At 57.7% G+C, this 20,541-nt stretch overlaps 1 protein-coding gene across 4 annotated transcripts in view; it reads left to right on the top strand.

The window, feature by feature from the left end:
• The first annotated feature begins 1,257 nt into the window (after positions 1–1,257).
• EPHB3 (EPH receptor B3) overlaps positions 1,258–20,541 on the top strand; it is a 53,284-nt gene continuing 34,000 nt past the window's right edge. The window contains exon 1 of one of the 4 annotated variants that reach the window (XM_075938070.2): positions 1,258–1,505. In XM_075938070.2, coding sequence (XP_075794185.2) covers positions 1,442–1,505 — 64 coding nt within the window. In that variant the 5' untranslated portion in view covers positions 1,258–1,441. The remainder of the gene's footprint in view (positions 1,506–20,541) is intronic. The other 3 variants (XM_075938069.2, XM_075938072.2, XM_075938071.2) reach the window with 3 other exon arrangements.

Genomic DNA, 20,541 nt, shown 5'->3' with positions numbered 1-20,541 from the left:
TCCCACCTCCCTGGGCACAACTGAGGGACAAAGGAGCCCCCGCGCTCAGCCCTAGCCCTGACAGTAACCTCCTCCCTCTGCTGCTGCAGCTCTCCAGGTTTGGGCCGGCTGCAAGACCCAGCATAGGCATGTGAAGCGGTAAAGGAGAGGGGAAGGGTGGCAGAGTGTCAGAGGGGTTGAGCAGCCAGGACAGTGTTAACAGCTGGGGCTCTGCCAGCCGCTTTGCAGAGCTGCATGCCAACTTCAAGGGTGGACGTGAGCGGGAGGGACTGTGGGCCTTGCAAATACTGCAGCTCTTGGATCTCAAAGGAAGCTGGAAGTCTGGGAGCACAAGGATCATGGGGTGGGGCAGCCGTTGGTCACCCATCTGTCCTTGTTTCCAATGGGAGGGAGGCCAGGCTGCCTTCAGGAAAAATGGGGGCCACCTGGGACCTAGGAGAGGAGAGTGGGGGGGCTGGGGGAGACTAAGGGGAGGAGGGTGCAGGGGAACCCGGAGAGCTGATGGAAGACTGAGGAGGGGGGAATGTGGGGGGCAGGAGGGAGACGGAAGAGTGCAGAGGGATAGAGGGAAAGGAGACAGGGCACGAGCAAGCGCATGTGGGGGGCCGGCTACTGTGAAGGGAGAGAACTGGGGCAGCAAACGGGGGCAGAGGAGGGGCTGGCTAGGGCTGGAACAGTGGGGGGACCTGGGATGTGGATGTGGGGAGAGCAAAGACTGTAGGAGGGTGCTGGGAGATGGGGGAGGCTGGGCAGGGATGGGGGGATGGGTAGCAGCTGCCTTGCCGGAGGGGGGAGCAGAGCTGGCTGCACGGCGGGAGGGGTGGCGGGTGGCTTCCCGTTTAAGGTAGGCTCATTATTCTCGTGCCCCCCTATGGGTGGGGTGGGGGTGCGGCCCCTTTAAGAGGCCAGTTCCATTTGTGGCCGCTAGGTGGGGCGCTCTCCTCGCTCTAGCAGCTCAATGGGAGGGGGACGGGGCGGGGCCTGTAGCGAGTCCCCTCCCCTTCTAATTCATCTTTCCTACAAAGCCCCGCCCCTGTCTTAAGCTCCGCCTCGCGGCTGGGGGCGGGGCTTCAGGGACTTTCGCGCCCAATGGGCTGCGCGCGTGGCGTTGTCAGGGGCGTGTCCCCAGCGCGGCGCTCCCGCTGAGTGCGCTGTTTGGTTGCCAGGGGCGTGTCCAGCGGGTGACTGGCGGCCCGGCCCCGCCCCCCGGGGCTGAGCCGCGGCGGCGGAGCCGGAGCCCCCAGAGCTGGAGCGTGAGCGGCGGCGAGCGGAGCCGCGAGACCCCGGGGCAGCCGCGCCGGAGCCGATTCGCCCCCCGCAGCCCGGCACCGCCCCCCCCCCCGCCACCAGCCCGGGACCCCCCCACCGCGCAGCTCCCCCGCCACCCGCCCGCGCGGGGCCGCCCCGAGTCCGGGCACTGCCGGGGCCCCGCGCCCCCGCCATGGCCGCGCCGCTGCCGCTGCTGCTGCTGCTGCTCCTGCCCGGCGGCCGCCGCGCCCTGGAAGGTGAGACCCGCCGGGGGGGCTGGTCCGGGCTCTCAGGGGGGGGGCACCCGGGACACCCCCCGGGGGGGCCTCGCGTGCTGTCCCGGCTCCGGCTGGGTCCCCCCCCCTTCTGGGCCGTCCCGGGCTCCGGCTGGGTCCCCCCCCCCTTCTGGGCCGTCCCCGTCCCGGGCTCCGGCTGGGTCCCCCCCCCCTTCTGGGCCGTCCCCGTCCCGGGCTCCGGCTGGGTCCCCCCCCCCCTTCTGGGCCGTCCCCGTCCCGGGCTCCGGCTGGGGTCCCCCCCCCTTCTGGGCCGTCCCCGTCCCGGGCTCCGGCTGGGTCCCCCCCCCCCCCTTCTGGGCCGTCCCCGTCCCGGGCTCCGGCTGGGTCCCCCCCCCCTTCTGGGCCGTCCCCGTCCCGGGCTCCGGCTGGGGTCTCCCCCCCCCCTTCTGGGCCGTCCCCGTCCCGGGCTCCGGCTGGGGTCCCCCCCCCCCTTCTGGGCCGTCCCCGTCCCGGGCTCCGGCTGGGGTCCCCCCCCCCCTTCTGGGCCGTCCCGGGCGCTGGCTGGGGTCCCCCCCCCCTTCTGGGCCGTCCCCGTCCCGGGCGCTGGCTGGGGCGCGCCGGCTGCGCTGCACAGCTGGAGGCGCCGAGCGCAGGACGGGGTGTCGCCGGCGGGTGGGATGGGGGGACGCTGCCCCGACTCCTGGCCCACGACAGCCAGCGCCACTGGCCCGTGGGGATCAGCGCCTGGCGAGGGAGTGAGGGTTTGGCTCCCCCCGTGGGCTGGCCAGACCCCCGCCGAGGGCGAGAATCCAAGCTCCCCGCAGCCTGCCCACCCGTGTCTGCGCCGGGTGCCAGGCGAGCGCAGGGCGACGCAGCCAGTCTGTATGGAGCGGCAGGGGGGCAGAGAGGCGTCCCTGTGGACCCCCCCTTTGAAGTGGTGGGGTGCCGCTGGGCCCAGACAGAGGTGGGGAGCTCAAGAGGGGTCCCTGAGGTGTTGAGAGCCAGATTTGCAAGGGCATATGTGGAAGTTGGTTGAAAAAACTAAAATCTGTTGGCAACATTTCTTGGGTTGTTTTTTCCCCTTGGTTTTTATTCTTTTAATTGACCGATTCTGTCAGGAAGTTAGGATTCCCCGCTGAAATTCCAAGGAGCCGAGTGGGATGTGGGACAGGTAGTGTACTCACAACCCTAAACTCTGCCTGAATCCTTCAAGTAGCCAAATCCAGGGTGAAGCATTGACATTGTCACATCATTAGACTTCAGAGTTAACACACTGTTGAGCTGTATGTGGGCAGCTGCTCTTTCTGTGAACTGTTTCAGGCTATCCATTTGCAAACACAGGAGAAAGAGCTTCCTTAGTTGATAGCTAGTGGGTTTTCTCCACAACCAAAAAGCCTAGAAATTTAAATGTTTTAAGTGAAAGGTTGGAGGTCACAGAAGCTGATGAGGCCCCCAGAGAAATGCCTGGGTGTTAGACTGTTGTATCCTGGCTCCTCTACTGAGACCAAATGGTGGCTACAAAGCTCTGAACGATTTAACTGCAAATATGAAGGAAAGTCCTCCATACAGAGCCTGAAGCCTTTTGGTTACCTTACTTCCCCCAAAGGGAAGTAGCTGGTGACTGTATTAGTGTGTGTCCTTCCAAGAGTAGGCGTGCTGTGGGCAGATTTCTTCCTCCCCCTCTTGATCTGGAAAAGAAACTCTCTTATAGTTCAGTTGAAGATAAAAAGGCAATTAATTTTTTTCCACGAACAGGGTGAAATTGCAATCTTCTGGGTAGCCGGGTGATCCTTCCTATTTGTGAGAGGAAAGCAGCTTTGTAGTCCCAGCTGGCTAAAGATAATAGGGGGAAGAGACTGGAATTTGTGTGCCTTGTGGACAGACAGTTTGGAATGGAGGCTAGTTGTGGATGATAGACGTTTCATTTTTGCACTCAACTTCTTGAATTTTTGTGTAGTGACAAAAGTCTCCCCTCTGCTGAGATCATTGTGGATTTCTCATTTTTGCTCCCCCTTCTCCCCCCTCCTCCCGCCCTTTCTGTATCTATCCACTCTCGCTTGCCAGAGGATAAAAAGGTGTCTGCGCATGTAGGGTTGCTGACCACTTCCAAAAAAACCCCCAAAAACAGATTAAGAGAATTTCCTGCCTTGTTAAACACATCAGCTAGTCCCTGAAAACATTTGTAATTTAGTTTGCGGGGCTGTGCGGGATAACAAAAATAGAAGTGGCGAGGAGATTCAGACTAACACGGCTACCCCTCTGAAAAATAGAAGTGTGTGTCTTGTTCGGAGTCATTTTGCTTTCCCTGTGCATGGTCCCATGCTGCAGCCTTTGGGTGGTGATGTTTGTTTTTGAAGGTGGTAGATTTGGGTGCTTCCTCTGCTGGAGTGTAGAAAAAGCAACATTTCTTGTGGCCTTTGGGCTTTGTGAAAGGCTGGGACTTTGTTCCAAATCATGTATATTTTTCTCCCCCTCAAGAAAACTTCAAATCTTAGGCAAAAGTCACCTTGAGTGGTTCCCTATGAAGGCCAAACTGGGATCTCTTGGCCTACTCGGGCTTTGAGCTTCTAGAACCCCAGGACTCCCACCGCATGCTGTGTGTGGATGATCACTGCTCTTTTGGGGAAATGTTGAACTAGCGGTGGTCCCCTCAGTATCCGCTTGGAAATTGCCTGACGTGACAGAGTGGCTGTAGTGAATAGATATTGCAGAATTAAGTACTTCTGGGCAGGGTCTGGGTTCTTATGCATCTGTGCAGCACCCGACACTGCAGAGCTTTGATGTTGATGGGAATCGCTGGGTGCAGCATTATCCCGCATCTATCCCACAATTAATTTCCTATCCAAGATGCGGGAGTTGAGAGCCTGGTCTGTTCTGGGGCCCAGCACAATCGGGAGGATTTTGACGCGGCGTGCGTTAGAGGGGGATTGATTGTGTGTCACAGGCATGCGTCTCAGCTTGAGTTTCTTGTTGCCTACTGCTCCTAGGTCAGCCCTGTGCTCCCTGGCTGTTGCATTGTCCTTCTGCAGCGCTTCTGGTGGGCTGTCTTGGGCACCTGCATTCCAGCCCTAGTGCTGGGACCCAGGGTCTTGCAGTGTCAATGGGTTGCAGATGCAACAGCCGGAATCCACACAGCTCCCAGAAAGGGGCCATGAGAGGTTGGGCCGCCTTTCCTCAGGAAGGGCTTTGGTGGGCTCTGCTGTTTAACCTGCGTGGATTGGGGTGAAGAGCAGGGCAGGGAAAACAAACCGCTTTCACTTAGGCACGGCAGGATTTTCTTTGCTTCTGAAGGGCCGAGGGCTCCTTTGGAGGGGCTCATCTTCCAGCTGTTTGCCAGGTCTCCGTGAGCAGCCTGCTTCAGTGCTGGGTTTGGAGGCTGCCTGTGTGTGGAACAAGCCGGCATGACTGTCTCTGGTATTAGAGGGCGCTTCTAGCCCCCAGCCTGTTTCAGCTCCTCTTCTAGTAAGGCTGCGAAGCTGGCTGGCTGGGCCAGCAGCGGGTTCAGTGACTCCTGTCTTTCCCATCCCATCCATGGGAGCTGCGATCCATGGCCCCACAGCAGGGGATCACGCTCCTGCACTTCTGCTGTGTTGTGCTTTTTTAGCCGCTCGCAAAGCTGTTTCCTGACGGTACTGGAGCATTCGGGCCGTTCCTGTAAATCTAGTGTGCATGGCTTTTCAGATATTTTAGTGATAATCATAAATCCACCACGGTAATAAATCTGTAGGCAGATACTCTGTAACCGGCCTGGGATCCTGCCGTCTGACTTGTCAGGGCGTCTCTGCTGGGAACGGGCAGCTCCCAGCTGGTTGGCTGAGGTGTAGAGTCCACGGTCACTGCTGTAGTTCGTGGTCACTTGGGCTGGGGTGTCGCCGCTCACGGCTGGCATGGCGTTGTGCTCCCGGCCCTGTCTTGGGATGGAATCGCTTGGAGTTGGGTTTCTTAGCAAGGCCCCGAGAGGGTGGGGGGAAGCCGTTCTCCGCAGCGGCTCAGTGAGGGCTTTGTGCTGCCGAGAAGAAAATGGTTTCTCTCCAGATCCTGTAAGTGCGCTGCGTTTGTTTGAAGTCACAATGTGTTTTTCTTCTCCAGTTTAGCAGAGCCTCGGCCTGCTGGAGAAGGAATGCTCTGTCCAGAAGCCACAGCAGTGGCTTTCTGCGGGCGAAGCGTTTGAATTCAAGGAGACGGGTTTGGCTGGGAGCTGGGCTGGGGTCGGGAACTGGCTATGGGAGCCTGCGTGGAGGGCTCACTAACATGCATGTTATGGCCTCTGGGTCTCTAGCCACCTCTTTACCCAGCTGTTGGCACTTAGTCTGGGCTGCGGAACCGCTCGGGGCACTGAGAACCATCCATTACGTCAGAGACTCCGTGTCCCAGCCTGCCAAGGCCCAAATGTGGGACCCAAGCAAAATGCTCTGGGATTAATTTATTTCCCATAAATCACATTTTCTCTCCCCATGTTTAATGCCTCAGCATGTCTGATGTGATTGCCAGCTGTCCAGGCGAGGTCCCTGGCGCTGTGCGGCTGGGGGTAGAATTGGTCGTGGAAGGAGGCATGGTGGATAGCTGCTGACGAGGCTCCGCCAGGCTCCCTCACCAGTGTGTGGCCCGGGTGGGCAGACAAGACGACTGCCTTCTCTTGTGTTTTTCTCCGGGGTGAAATTCGGCCTCTCCAGTGTTTGTTTTCTCATAGGCTCCTGTGTGGCTGCCCGTTGGGGAGCGCGTCTGCGGCTGGGGAGAGGGAAGCGATTTTCTGTGCGCCTCTCCCGAAGCAGTGCCCTGTTCCTGGGCTCCCCTAATGTAAATAGCTGAATGTCCGCACCTTCCCTGAACGTTTGGGAATGTGAAAGATTTGGACTGAAGTTGCAGAGAGAAGCCGCAGGCTCCTCTTCCAGGCCTTGGCTGGCACAAATGGCCGCCATGAAGAACGAGTCCTTGTCTTGGTTTTTCCTGATTGCTGGTCTACAGCCACCACATAGCTGTATGAAGGCCCCCTCTCCCAATGCTGCGCCCACGTTCATTCCTGTAACAAAACCACACCCCAGCCCCCCAAGTTCTGAGCCTGTCAGATATTTTCTTGGCAGAGGATTTTTGCTTTTTGTTTAAATACATTTCACTGACATGCCTCATTTCTCGACGGGGGTGACTAATAGATCTTAGTTCGGCCCTTTTATTGACGCTTGGGGATAAGTGGGGGGAGAGAATGCCAGGCGTGGGGCTTCAGCGTGTGGGCTACACTTGTGAAATCTCCGTTCCTCACAAAATGCCCTGCTGCCTGAAAGCTGCTTGTCTGTGCTTCCTGAGCCGAGGAGCAGAGAGGCTTTCTTTTGTGTCAAGTGGAGCATGCAGCGAGTTAGCGCGAGGGAAGAACTTGCACCGTGTTGCATGTGGTGAGCCTTTCGGTGGCAGTCAGTATGTTTGTGGCTTCTCACTTCTATTGTTCTTTTGCATAATAGCACTTTGCTCCAAGTTAGAGGCATAACGCATCCAACTGCCTGAACGAAACTTCCCTGAGTTCTCCACCAAGGGGATGACTTACTGCACCAAATATTCGGGGAGACCAGTTGGTTGCATTTTCTTTCCGTGATAAGTTGTTGCTGCTGCTGCGATTGGAAAATTAAGGGACCACAGACTTGCATGTTTCTGAATCACAGACTTGCATGTTTTTAAAATTGTAGCTGCGCCTGTTGTTGTGCTGAGTCAAACTGGTTTGTCGGGATTAAGCGTCTCCTCCTTGGTGCCGAGCACAGGGGGAGGGGTGGCGGCGGGCGGGTGTGTGTGTAAACAGCCGAGTGCCCTCCAGTCCAGCCACAAAATGTTGTAGGCCCAGTTCCGGTCTGGTTTGGGTGCCCTGTTTCAGTGGCTTGGGATTCTCAGCCATTGGCCGGACAAGCTGACGGGGTGTGTGCCAAGTTTCTCCACGGGGCTCTCAGCCTGGCTCTGCCCTAAGGGCCAAGGTAGCAATTTAAATAAGAGTTACCAAGTCATCCCCAAAAGTGGGCTCGTCTGCAGGAGGGTCAGGCAGAGCCCTGGGTTCACAGGGAGCGCGCTGACCACTCAGCTGGGTGTCTCCTGGCTGCTAGCATCTAAATCCTGACATGGGTGGGTTCTGTCCTGCCCTTTGCTTCCTCTGCAGTTCGGTTCAAGGATAAGTCAAAACAGTGTGTTTGGGAGGGAGCTAGTCAGTGGCGGGGCAAGGAGGAGGGCTAGACATGCGTGCTTCGGCTCACAGCTCAGTGGAGTGGGCTCGCAGCTCCCTGAATATCGCCCTCAGCATGTTACTAGGAAATAAACAGGCACAGAAAACCCCTTCTCAGCCTTGTATTTGTCAGGTTGAGAACTCCTGCCCCTCTGCACCCGGCCACAGAGCACGGGGAGCAGGAGGAGGGCAGCGCGGTCTCGGAGCAGGGTTTCTGACCAGAAGCTGCCATATTGGAGAGAGGGAAGGGGGAAAAAATCTTTCATCCGGGTCCTCGTCCATTCCTCGGTCTCCGGTGTAGCTCTGGGCTGGGGGGGGATGATGGAGCTGTCGTGTTCCAGGCACGTCGGCCTTGTTCGGCTTGTTGTTAAAGTGGAAATGTTGATGGCCCAAACAATGTGTGGGATCCGTGCCCCTGTCTCGGCTTCCCTCCCAGCCGCGTGGGCACAGGCAGGCAAGCAGCGGAACTGCGCTGAGCCCTTTGTAGCCCAGTAAGATGGCACTAAATGAGATTCAAAAGGAACTTTTACAAAAATTTCTCCAGTCAGGCGAATGGAGAAATACCGTGATTGCTAAGCAGGGCCGGCACTGGGTAACTCGAATAGGGGATCCTAAGCCTGTAGGGCAGGGTGGTGGCTTAGCCACGAAGGAAACCAGGAACCCATTCTGTAAGCAAAACAGGCCACCTACACTTGACTTCTTAGTGATTCTCCTTCCTGATTAAGGGCACCTTTAAAAACAAACGTCCCTAGGAACACACATTAGCGCGTTGGGGCTCTTGTCACACGATGCTGACGTCTCCCTGTCCTTGCCAGTGCCTGGATTTCTGTGGCACATCCCGATCAGGAAGAGGGCAATGGAAGGGGGTGCAGATCGGGCAGCCATGACGCTGAGATGATGCGTGATCCGTGGGGGGCTCTGTATCCCCGCTCTCTGCTCTGCCAATAGTCCGGGAGTTAGCAGTAGTTGTAACTCCTTTGGGCAGAGCCCTGGGTCCATCACGGTGGTAGCTTTTCTTCTGGGAAGCCCCACTGCTTCAGACTTCTTGCACTCCAATGGTGTTGCCATAGCGAAGCGCCATTGACCGGCCCTTTATTCCTCCCTCCTGCTGTTGAGCTCATCTGACTCCTCTGTTTCCACTTCCCATCAAGGTCAAGCACCCAAATCCGTGGCCGCTGAAGTATGGGCACTTGCGGGTGTGAAGCTGGGATGTTCCTCTGCAGGGGGAGGGCGGTGGAGCAGGACTGGCTCAGAATACGGGGAGGGAGACTGGTTAGGTTAGAGGGTATTTTTGCACAGAGAGGGACACCGAGTGACACTGAGTGCCAAGGCTGTGTGCCCACGTAGGGAGATTCGGGGTGCAGCTTCCCTTCGTGGTGTTACTTGGGGCGCCCCCAAATGGGAATTCAGCAACACAAACAGCAACACCAAGTGGGCTGGCACATCCCAGCCCTGCGCCGGGAGGCACCAACCAGCACCTGTTTCGCAGCCCCCTTCCCTGGAATGCCAGCAGTGGCCAGCTCTTCCTAACCATGGCAGGCTGCAGGCGTGGGGCTCGGCCGAGCCGTGAAGAGCAGCTTTGGGGAGAGTGGAGTTGAGGCTGGAACTGGCCCATCCTCCCCGGCTTTTCCTGCCCCCAGATGGAGCTGGGGAGGCAGTTAGCTCAGGGGGTGGATGGTAGGAGAGACGGATGTACTAGGCCTCGCCCTCCTGATGGCAGCTGCTGCTGCAGCATTTGCTCAGACTGGTTTCCCTGGGAGGTGGGGTCGAGTACCGTTGGTGGAGGGGCTGAAATCCATCTGGGTGGGAGGGCGGGGGTGGGTTGTCCATGTCTCCAGCCGGCCCCGCTTGTCACTTGGCTAATTCTGCCAATTGCCCAGCGAGCGCCGAGCCCTGAGAGATCCCCCACTTGAGGGATTACCGGGAGGGGGGCTGTTCTACATGCACGCACAAACGGCGTGCAGTCCGCAGCCTTTTTTTTTTTTATTAATGAGAAAAATGTGCGGGGCTTGAACGATTGCCAGGAACAGATTTATTCTAGTTCCCCAGAAATTAAACTGAAATGAAGAGGAGAGAGAGCCAGCCAGGCCTGGGCACCCCCCTCCTTGACTCTCTGCTTGTTTTAACTTCGGAAGAATCTGACTTTGGAAAGTGGGGAGGGGGGGTATTTGGGTTTAAACAGTTCCAGATGGGGTCGGCGCTTGAGAGCTGGAGGAAGTAAGCAGAGTGCAGCGCAGAGATTCGGGTAACTGCCCCAGGCAGGAGTGGGGAGGGAAGTCTTGGCAGAGGTAGCTTGACAGCCGAGCACTGCCTCTCTGAGCCCTGCGTCTATGGGCCGGGGAGCGTCTCTGGATCCGTGATAAGGAACTTCTGGAAACATTTTTTTTTTTGGGGGGGGGGGGGGACTGCCAGAAGAATAACCTGCCAGTGCAGCTCAGAGGGAGGTACCCTGGCTCAGTAATGACTGCCACCTCCAGGAGCCACAGCAAAGCCGGAGACGGACCGGAGCTTGTTTGGTGGCCCTGAATCACATGCAGCCCGGAGCCTCTGATGCCTGAACCTCCCCAAAACAGGCTCTGCCCCGCGGGAACCCTGGAGCCAGGGGTGCAGCCTAGAGCAGCAGGGATCTGCTTGTTTCTCTCCTCTGGCTGTTGGGAACTTGCGGATGAAACAGGCCGCGCTCTTCTCCATCTCACTGTGCTGGAGGGTGCAGAGTGGTTCTATTTTGCCATAAAGTCTGGAAAGGAAGGCGTGTTAGTGGAGCAGTTCGCTGCCTCTATGTCCCGGCTGATGGCGTTTGCGGCTCAGGCAAGGCTGTTGTCACCCGCTCGGCTGAGTTATTCCCATGGCCGGCGAGTGGACAGAGTGGCCATTTCTGCCAGGAGAGTGACTTATCCATCCGTCCTGCCGGCTGGCCTGGGAGGTCTCCGCAGCTGGAAGGGGTGTCAGTTGTTGCCCCCAAAGCCCGGATTGGCTGCCGCAGCGGTGAAAAGAGAAACCCCTTGCAACAGGGCTGGGAGACACCTGTGGTGTGATGAAGGCTGCAGGGCTGAGGTGAGGCCTACGGCAGGAAGTGGCAGCCGGAGGCTTGGCTGAGACCACAGCTTTGGAATGTGAGGGAGTCAGTGAGCAGAGACTGGGGTCTCCGTTGTGAAGGAGTCCAGGAGCAGCCCCGTGGGAAAGAGAGCTGCTCCTTTATCTGGGGATGCTAAAGGCCCTGCAGAGGAGAGCAAAGGGACCTGGCTCGCACCTTTGAAGGGGAGCTGGAGCCAGGGAATAGCTCTTCTTCCACGTGAAGCTGCCTCCCTCTGCAGACCCTGGAGTTGCACAGGGTGCGTCGCGCTCCGAAGTCCCCGGGGTATTAATAGAACTGTAATTGCAGCGTGGAGACAGGCTCTGAGCAGCTGGCTCTAAATGGCTCTGGGTTCTCTCCATCTTTGGTGCCTTCAGCCATGGCTGCTGCCGCCCCATGGCTGGGCCTGGCACGGCTGGTGGGGCCGTCTGCTTGGGAGGCCGCACCCAAAGCTCCAGCTCAGAGTAGAAGGGAGAGAATCACCAAAGTATGGGGGGCAGGAGGGTGTCAGGCTGCCCCTCTGCCCAGGTACCGTCTGCTGCTGTTCTTGCCTGAATCTTCCTGCTCAGGGGGTGCATGTCCAGCACTAGCAGGGAATGGCAATGAAGTGACTAGGCCCACCAATTGTTAGCAAGCCTCAGTCTGTGTGAGGTGGGGAGGCATTGACCCCCCCGGTGGGGGGCAGAGTGGTGAGCGGGGCAGTCCTGCATTGGTAACGCCAGGCCTAGCCTCTGCTTCCTGGCAGGTCAGAGCTGAGGGCTCTGCTCCCAGAGTGTGCGTGACCCAAAAGTAACGAGCACTCGGCCCTCCCTTTATCGCCAGCACTTCAGCAGCTTTTCCAGCCGGAGAGCTGGCACCTGTCTGACGTCACCTGATCCTAGTCTGCCTTGTTCCCATCCGAGCTCTGCTCATGGGGGGGGGGGCGGGGGGGATTCCAGCCAGAAGCTTCCCTTTGGGGCTTTAGTGGTGGGCCAGTGAGACACCCGGGGACTGCAGAAAATGCTCCAGCTCAGAGAAGCTACCTCCGGCTTCCTTGCTCGTTCAGTGATATTTGTCTGCGATTTGTATCTGTAAATGACCGAGGGTCTGCGTGAGGGTGGGTGAAATAGTCGTGAGCAGTGAGATGTGTTTGCAGGGGAGAAGGGATGGCGGGGGTGGAGTTGCTGGCTGCTCAGTCACACGGCCCCACCCATTCCTCCCTACCCCGGGTTCAGCTGATTGTACCCTCTGGTTTGGGCTAGTTTTCCAGGAGGATTGTTGGGGGCACATGCACTGTCCCCTGCAGACAGCCTTGCAGTAAAGGAACCAACCTGGGACTCAAGAGCGAACCTCCATTCCCGGCTCTGCTATGGACTCCCAGTGTAGCCTGGAGTTGGGGCCCTGAACCTCCTAGTGCCTCAGGTCCCCATCGATAAATGGAGCTACTTCCTTTGGGTTTTCTGTTGAGGTTGTAAACTCTTCAGGGCGGAGACTGCCGTCGCGTCTCTACAATGGGGCCCCAGTCTCGTTGGGGCGTCTAGGCCCTACGATGATACAGCAATCATGAGTCTCTTCCTAAGTGCTCACAGCTCTCTTAGCTCAAAGTGGGGCAGGCTCTGCCCACTGCCAGAGGCAAGATACTGGATTGCGTGTGCCAGTGTCTGGCTCAGCAGATCTGATCTCCTTTGATGTTCCAAATGTCCTGAGCATGAAGGGCCACAGATGGGACCCCGGCTCCATTTTCCTTTTGCTCCCAGTTGGCTGCTGGCATGTGCGGGTTGACAGTCCGAGGTTCTGAACAGGGATGTAAGCGAGCGGTCAACTACTTGCATTTCCCTGCAGCAAGAGGGGGTGAGTGCTGTGGGGAGCTGGCTTAAATCCTGGTTCCTCCCAGCACCGTCTCTGCAGTGCTGCCTGCTCCTCCTCCCTTGCTGCTGCATCTATCAGAGGCAGCAGCGTGGAAGAGGGGAATAGGGGAGGCTGCCACGAAACAGCCTCCGCCCATGGCGGGCCAAGCTCACCAGGGCAGAGGCTGCTCCGGCAGCAGCCCCTGTCTGTGGCAGCCTGGGCTGGCTGCAGGCAGAAGCTGCTGCAGCTGAGCAGGCAAGGGGGATCTACCCCTGCTGTGGATCTGCACTTCAAATGTAATGAGACAGGCGGGCAGGCACCCTGGCCCTTAGCACATTTAAACTTCAGAGCTGCAGCAGGGATGGCTCGCGGCGGGTCGAGGAGCTAGGACCACCAAGCGCCTTCTCTTCTCAACTAATCGACTACATGATTAGCCAGTTACCTGCCTCTTAACATCCTCTGCTCTGACGTGAGGGGGTGGTGCGGCCCCTGCCACTGGAGCCGTGTAGGCTAGTGTGGGAAGCTTGATGGACCACAATGTTCCCTCTTTCCTGCCACGCCCAGATGCCCCTGGGTTGGAAAGGGAAGTATTGACTCCGGGACAGGTGCCTGCCGCTGACGCGGGATTGCTGGTGAGAGACAGGAGGGGAGCCATGCGGGTCTGTCTGCATGATCTGCTTGGGCTGGGCCCTGCCCGGCCGCTGCAGGGAGGGTGATGGTGTATGCTGCTGGGGTGCAGCCCCTTGCTTTGGCTCAGGTGTCAAACCGCACAAGGGGGCAGAGGGGTAGGGTGGGTAAAAAGGGGGGGCAGGGAAGCTGACCCCTGCCTGATGAGATGTGATTGCGGAAGGGGCTGGAAGCTGAAGGATTGATCCCGCGCTGGGTGGATTCCCCAAGGGGGGTTGTGTGGGCAGGACCTAGGGCTGAGCGATCCCAGGTGCGGGGATAACCTGTGGGATGGGGCAAGAGGGGGAGGTATTTATCGGGCGCTGGCAGAGTACAGGGCTCCTCGCTCTGGTGTGTCTGCAGCTGCAGCCAGGCCCGGCTCCTGCAGGGGGAGCTGTCGCACAGCATCTGTCTAGATCAAAGGCAGGCAGGCAGGCAGCGCAGGTTGGGGCCTTGGCAGTCCTGCAGAGGCCCGTGTCCGAAGCTCAGGGGTCACAGCCTCTCCTGGGCCTGGAATAGCTTTGCGCTGACTGTTCTGATCCCCTGGGGCGTGGGGGGAAGGAGCCAAGAGGGCCTCCCTTGTTAAAAATACTGGGGGTGGGGAGAGTGAGCAGCCCCACCTCCGTGGCTCTTGCCAGTGCCCCAGCATTGCTAATTCCAGCCTGGGATTCTAGCACCAAACCGCGCTGGGTGTCTCCTCTCCTCTCCCCCCTCGCGGCACACGCCCCAGCTGCTGCCTCCCGTCCCTCCCACGGAGAGCCCTGTGTTGCGCCACCGGGACCTGCCCGGGAAATGCACTGTGAACGGGGGAGCGTTCCCTGGCGCTGGAGCAGGCAGGGGAGCAAGGAGAGCTCCTGGCAGCCTGGTGAGGCAGGAGCATTCCCTGCAGTGGGGTGGGGCAGACTGTGCAAGGGGGATGGGTGGATGGGATCGTCTCGTTTCGGGGGTGTGGCATTGTCACCTGCCCTCGCACGTGTGCCCTGCTGCCCACCTACTAACCTGTGCTTCGTTGGGCACCAATGCTCACCCTGTCTGGCCTGCGCTTCTCTGGGCACCAGTGCTCACTCTGCTACCCCTCAGCAATGGGGCTCCTTGGCTCATCTGCCCTATGCTCCCAGCTGCCCCCAAACACAGCCCGCTCCAGAATCCTCCCCCTTCCCAGGTTACAGTTCAGCTCTTGAGGGGCCGATGGTAGGCATAAAGCAGTCAGCTCCGCAGTTGCAGGCTTTGCACTGACTAACCCCTTGGTGCTCTGTTAGACTGAGTCAGACGAATCGCGCAAAACAAACTTTACACCCACGTCTCTGCCTCCGTTTCCTCACCACTACAGGGCACTCTGCTCCCTTGCTTTGTCCCTGGGCCAGCTAGGATCAGGAAAGCAGGCAGGGCCCCTACCCCCTGTGCTGCTCCTGCCTTCTGTGACCTTGCTGTATCTTGCCTCTGCTTCCTCCTCCTCTCTCACCCCCGCTCTGGTGTAGTTCTTTATATAAACCCCTCTGTCACCTGGTCTCGTTTGTTTTACTCCTGGTAAGTTTACACTTCTGCTCTCCCTTCAGAAGGGTAGAGCTAGGGTGGATTTCCAAGGCTGGGGCTGGTTTCTAGCATAACCTTTCTGTGGGCTAAGCAGCATTGTGAACCTGAAGATCTGTTAGCAGTGCTGGATCCTGACTCACAGGGGGACTCGCAGGACAGCCACTTTTAATAACACACCTTCGCACACTCAGCCGTAATATACAAGTTGTGCAGATACAGCCCCGGTTCATCACAGTTGTCCCTTACCAGTGACAAGGGCTGAGTGGGATCTGGGCAGCACACCCAGCATGGGATTCAGGGTGTTGCTGGGCAGATGCTTGTCCTGGGATAGTCCCCAGCAGCTGGCCAGCCATCTCCCTGCCTCCAGTGAAGGCTCCTCCCAGAGGCGTGGGGGCGGGATATAGGAGTGGGTGGGCATTGGAGTCTGGGAAGTGCGTGGAAGGGTCTCCCGGCAGGGCCTGCCCTGATGCACAGCACTCTGTGTGGCTTTGCTTTGTGTGTGTGAAATGCGCGTCAGCGGGAAAAGTGCAACCTCAGGTTCTCTCCCGCAGGCTGCCTTTTGTTTCCAGAGAAAGGGCCTCGCTCCAAATCCTTTGTGCTGCAGTTTAGAACGGGGCTGGGATTAATTGTACCGATAGGTGCCTGAATGGGAAGCGCACAAGGCCGCTCGTTCCGGTTATAATGCTCTCAAAGCGGGGGAGGGAACTAAAATGTGCAGGAAATGCCCCGTTGGGGGCAGCGCCCCCTGCAGGTCCTAGCCTGATCTGCTGCCCACACCCAAAGGATCGCCCTCTTCTTTGCACAGACCTCTGTATGTGGGCGGGGGGTGGCCAAGCACAAGAGTCAGGAACAGCCCCCCACTCCCCCGCAAATACTGTTTCTTCTTTTGAAAGCGCTGTGCACAAGGCGTTGACTCATGAATAGCTCCACACACTTCTTGGTAGTGCTTGCACTGTTGGGTTGGCCATGGTTCCATTCCGGCACTCCAGAGAGGGGCTTGCCTCTGGAATGGACCCAAATGTTCTAGGGCATCAAAGTAACCAATGGACTTGATATAACCAATGGACTTCTCTCTTGCCTACCAGGACAACGCTCTTCGCTGCAATGTGGGTCCTCTTTCTCCCCATGGGCTTGATACTGGTTAGCCCAATGATCCCTCTCACCCAGTAGCCTGTTTTCACATGGTGGCCGGTGCCAAATGGTTCTGAGACGCAGTTTGAGTGATCCCTTGTCCCCTGGTGTCCTGTCCCGCCTTCTGGAGCTCAGCGGTTTAGGAGTATCGCGAGCATGGGGTTGCAACCTTGACCACCTTGGCTAGTAGCCATTGATGGACCCGTCTTGTGAACTTATGCCATTCTCTTCGAAACTCCTTGGGCTCAATTAGTGATGGCCACCAAAGAGGGAAGGCAGGTGATCTAGCCTGTTGGGTTTCTCTGCCACTGATGCAGCCTACATAATAGGGATGTAAGCAAGTAGTCGACTGACTGACTACCCGAGTTGACTACTTGCATTTCCCCCCAACTCCTGCTGCCTCTGTAGCAAAGGTAGTGGGGATGGGAGAACTGGCTTAAAAACTGGTTTCCCCCAGCACTGTCTCCACGGTGCCACCTCTCCTTCTCCCCCTCCCACCCCCCCACTGCTGCAGAGGCAGCAGTGGGGCAGGCGAGGCTGCTCTGGCAGCAGCCCCTGTCTGTCAGGGGACAAGCACAGCGAATCCCAGAACTGTTTCAAGCACGACCAGGGTGTCCTAGTTCCTAAAGTAAAAATGGGAGAGCCCCAGGGCTTGCCAGAGGTAACCACCCACTGCCTGCTGCCCGGGGTTGGGGCTGACATCCCCTCCCCGAACTTCCCTGGGACCGATTCAATCCCCGTGTCACCTGCTGCTGGGGCTGAGCAGCTGGGAAACCCATATCTGGGCTGACCCCCTTGTCCCAGTTTTGTGCCCCATCCCTCCCACGGCTGGGGCTGAGCCCTGTGCTACCTGCAGTTCAGGTTTTTACTCCTCTTTTCTCCCCCAGCCATGGCTCAGTAAACTTAGCATGTGTTTGTTTGCTCTTGTTAGCTGATGACTTGGGAAGAGAAAACGGAACCAACACCTGTTTTTGTCAAAGAAGTCGGGATGGCCAGCACAGAGCTTAAAAAAGGGATTGTCCCAGCCAGAATGGGGTGTATGGTCACCCTAAGCATGACCCTCACATACAGCCAATCTCAGACAAAGTTACAGAAGGCCTGAAAAGCCCAACACCTGTAGGCCTCAGGCCTGAGAGAGGCCTTCTCCCCTCTGTTTACGGCCTTTTCCTCTGTTCATATCTCACTGTTGACTGACATGCTTGTTGTTTCTCTGTGTGGTGTCTGGCCTCGGCTATGGACTTACTCTGTTGCCTGCTGGTTTCAGAGCTAAGATGGTGGATCTGGGGTAGTGAGGATTTGGCTGGCCTGTCTCAACCACAGCAATACCCAATCGATTCTGGGGGGGATACCGATTTATTCCTAGAGGTTTCTGACCCCAAAAGAGGCGCATGCCCCACTGTGCTGAAGAGCTAGGGTTCTACTCAGAAGCTCAAGTCTTGTATGATTCCCCTGGAAGCATTAATCCCTTCTCTCTGAGCTCTCGGGCCTGAGCTCTCGGCCGTGTTGTGGTAAGCTGTACTCCCTCACCGCCATTTGACGACACAACGTTCAGACTTGGCAAAGGCCAATCCCTGCCAATGCCGAGTGCTTGTTTGGCTTCGCTACAACCGCTTGGGTCGTGATGAAATGCTTAGCGGCTGAGGCTGCATCAGGGAACACCAGTGCACCTGTATTTGGACAGCCTCCTCTGTCCTTTCAAAGGGTGTCTCTCCCTTCCTGCTGTTTGTTCCCACTGCAGGGAACTGGGACTGCAAACCAACTGTCTCTTATAGGCGCTCCCCTTGGACTTCACCACAACTGCAGCCTTTCTGCTGTAGGAAGCGGGACACACGGATCACTGTAATGATGCTACAGTTCCCGGGGAACAGACAAGTCTCCCTGAAACCGCCTTCTCTCATGACCCTGGTCTGTGACACTTTTTGCCAGGCTGTAACGTTTCAGGCCAACCAGTGGCTACCCTCTAGGTTGCACGTGTGTCGAACGGCACCTTGAGTAGTTGGAGAGACTCTGCTTCGGTTGACAACAGGGTCCAATGACCTTGAGCTCTCCTGCTTAGCCCACCTCATTGGGGATGATTCCTGCGGAAGCTGCTCTTCAGGAAATACCCTGTTACCAATACGCTAGAATTTAAGGCTGTTTGACTCTCCTGCTTTCCCTTCCTGGTGGAATGACTAAGCCATGTGGGGTGAAGCGCTGCTGTCTCGAGGCCAGGTGTCCGGGAGCAGGGATACGATTTTGGTGTACGATTTTGGTGTACGATTTTGGCAGCCATTTTGGTGCCCCAGGGCACGTGGGTGGGCACACGGCACATGCGCTGCCCAGCCACCACCGTTGCCCCTGGCTGTGTAGGGCCCTGTGGCCGCGGGGGGAAGGGCACTGTGGGGGTTAACGCGGGCCCCTACCCCAGGCGGCCACTGCAGCCTGCCGGGTGCACGGCGCCTGATGGCAGCTATAAGGGACACCACGTGCCCTTACAGCTGCCATCAGGCGCCCCCCATCAGTTGGCCTCTCCCACCCCTTAGTCCGGCCCTGCCTTTCTTTTGTGTCCTGCTCCCCTGCTGCTTTCTCCATAGACACACTCCCCTGAGGAGAGCAAAGCTGGGTAGAGCCGTTGCCTGGGCTTGTCAGATCTGGAGCGCGGATCCAGATTCCTTTTGCCTAATAGTCAGGGTGGTGTAACAGCTGTTTTGTTGACTCTGCTTCATCTGGCGTGTAGGTCTCGCCGATCCTGGTGTGTTGCTTCCTCCACTTCCAACGCTGAAATGCCGCCACTTGTGTCAGGGTTAAATTCCCCCCACAAACCAGGCCGCGTTAGTGTGGTCCTGGTTCAGGACTCCCTGCTGTGGGTGGATGCGGGGGGCAGATGTGCATTGTCTCAGTGAGGGGGGGGCTAGAGCGGTCAGAGATTTAAAAATGGGGATAGTTGTTCCAATTCCTGCTGGCGGGAGTCGCATCCCACTGACTCAGAAGCTCAAGAGATGTGAACCTTCCCACGTGGCCCTGAGCTTTGAGCAACGTGATTCCCTCCGTGCTGGTCAGAAGCAAAGCAGCGTTGTTTCTGAGCAGGAGCTGCGCACATCTCAAGGCGCCTGTCCCACAGAGTTGTCGTCCTGCAGAGGAACACGCGCCGCGGCCTCTTTTCTCCCAGTCGCTTGGCTGAGGAGGGAGACTGCCGTCGGTGCTGCTAGCGCCAGAAGGAGGGCGAAGCATCAGCCGTAGTGTCTGTTGTGCACTGGAATCCCCTCTCCTGACAATGCCAAATGCCTGCTGTGGGGTGTAGAACCAAGCAGTTACGGATGGTGGATGCCATGAACGGGGAAGACCATCTCAGCCCAGGATGTTTGAGTGGAGAGGCCTGTCCTAGCTCTTGAGCCCAGTCTGAGCTCCTGGTACCAGAGCACACTGGCTCTACCAGGGCTGTGGTATTAATAGCATCTCCTGTATCACCATCTTCCCATGGGACCTCTGAAGGGACGTCCCTCGGCGCTCTTAACAGCGCGCTCCTCCCCGCTGAGAGAAGCCAGCTGCCCACTGCGGAAAGCTCAGGGCCATGTGTGCCTCGCATCCCTTGAACATCCCGGTCAGGGTTCTGCTGGTTTGTCTCCAAGAATGAGGTTCTCCTGAGTCAAGACGTGGAGAGAGAGGTTCTTGAGCAGCAAATGGAGTTTCCCCAAACAATGCCCATTCGCCGGACACCCTTCTTCCTTCCTTGTTCGTTGTGCTGGTCTGTTGAGGTTCTTCAGGGCCGAGGCTGACCTCTGTCCATGCTGCAAAATGAGCAGAGGGTGGAATTCCAGTTTTTGCTACTTGACCTCCCTGTCACCCCAGGGCTGGATGGTAGGATCTGATAATCCTTTCATTTCCTCTTAGAAGGGTCTCCACTCGGGGCAACTTCTGCTGGCCCACGGTAGATGACTTGTATCCTATTGGCAGAATAGTGGTGAGTGTCCTGGCGTCGCGTCTGGAACCCAGGGACGTGAGCTGTGGGGTTGTGCTAGGGAATGCTTGGGCTGGGCTGATAGTTGCCCACATCCTGGGAGTGACCCAGTGGCCTCTGCACAGCAGGGAAAGCCCACGTGTGTCTCAAGGCATCTGTCCCAGAGTAGAACATGCCTCTTATTCCCCATTCGCTTGGCTGGCATGTGGCTCGTGGCTGGGCAAGGCGCTGTGGCAGTTGGGAGAGGTGGAAGGATTGGGACAAGGTATGTTAAGAAGCATGTAATTCGTTAATTGTGCAGTCAACAAAAATTTTGTCGACTACGTGATTAATCGATAAGGGGGAGCACTGCAAGCATTCAGTCCCAGCTTGCGCCAGGTCCCAGGAGCTACCCGCTGCAGCTCTGCAAGGTTATTGCCCCTAAATGACTTTTCCTGCAGAGCTGCAGCCGGGGTGGTTCCTGGGACCCGGCGCGAGCTGAGCCTGAGCCAGGCTGCCTGCCCCCTGGCTCCTAAAATACTTTGACTGCAGAGCCACAGCAGGGATAGCTCCCAGCACCAGTCCGAACTGAGGCAGGCCCCTGCTTGGATCCACTAAAAAATTTACTGGCGGGGAGGAAGCTTTTGCTCATTGGTTAATCGTTGAATCGGCTACAACTATTACATCCCTAATCGGGACATTTCATGCCTCAGCC

This window comes from Pelodiscus sinensis, chromosome 10 (assembly GCF_052426305.1).
Source record: "Pelodiscus sinensis isolate ZL-2025 chromosome 10, ASM5242630v1, whole genome shotgun sequence".
Lineage (NCBI taxonomy): Eukaryota > Metazoa > Chordata > Testudines > Trionychidae > Pelodiscus > Pelodiscus sinensis.
Note: the sequence above shows the minus strand (reverse complement) of the source record. Positions and strands in the feature narration are given on the sequence as shown.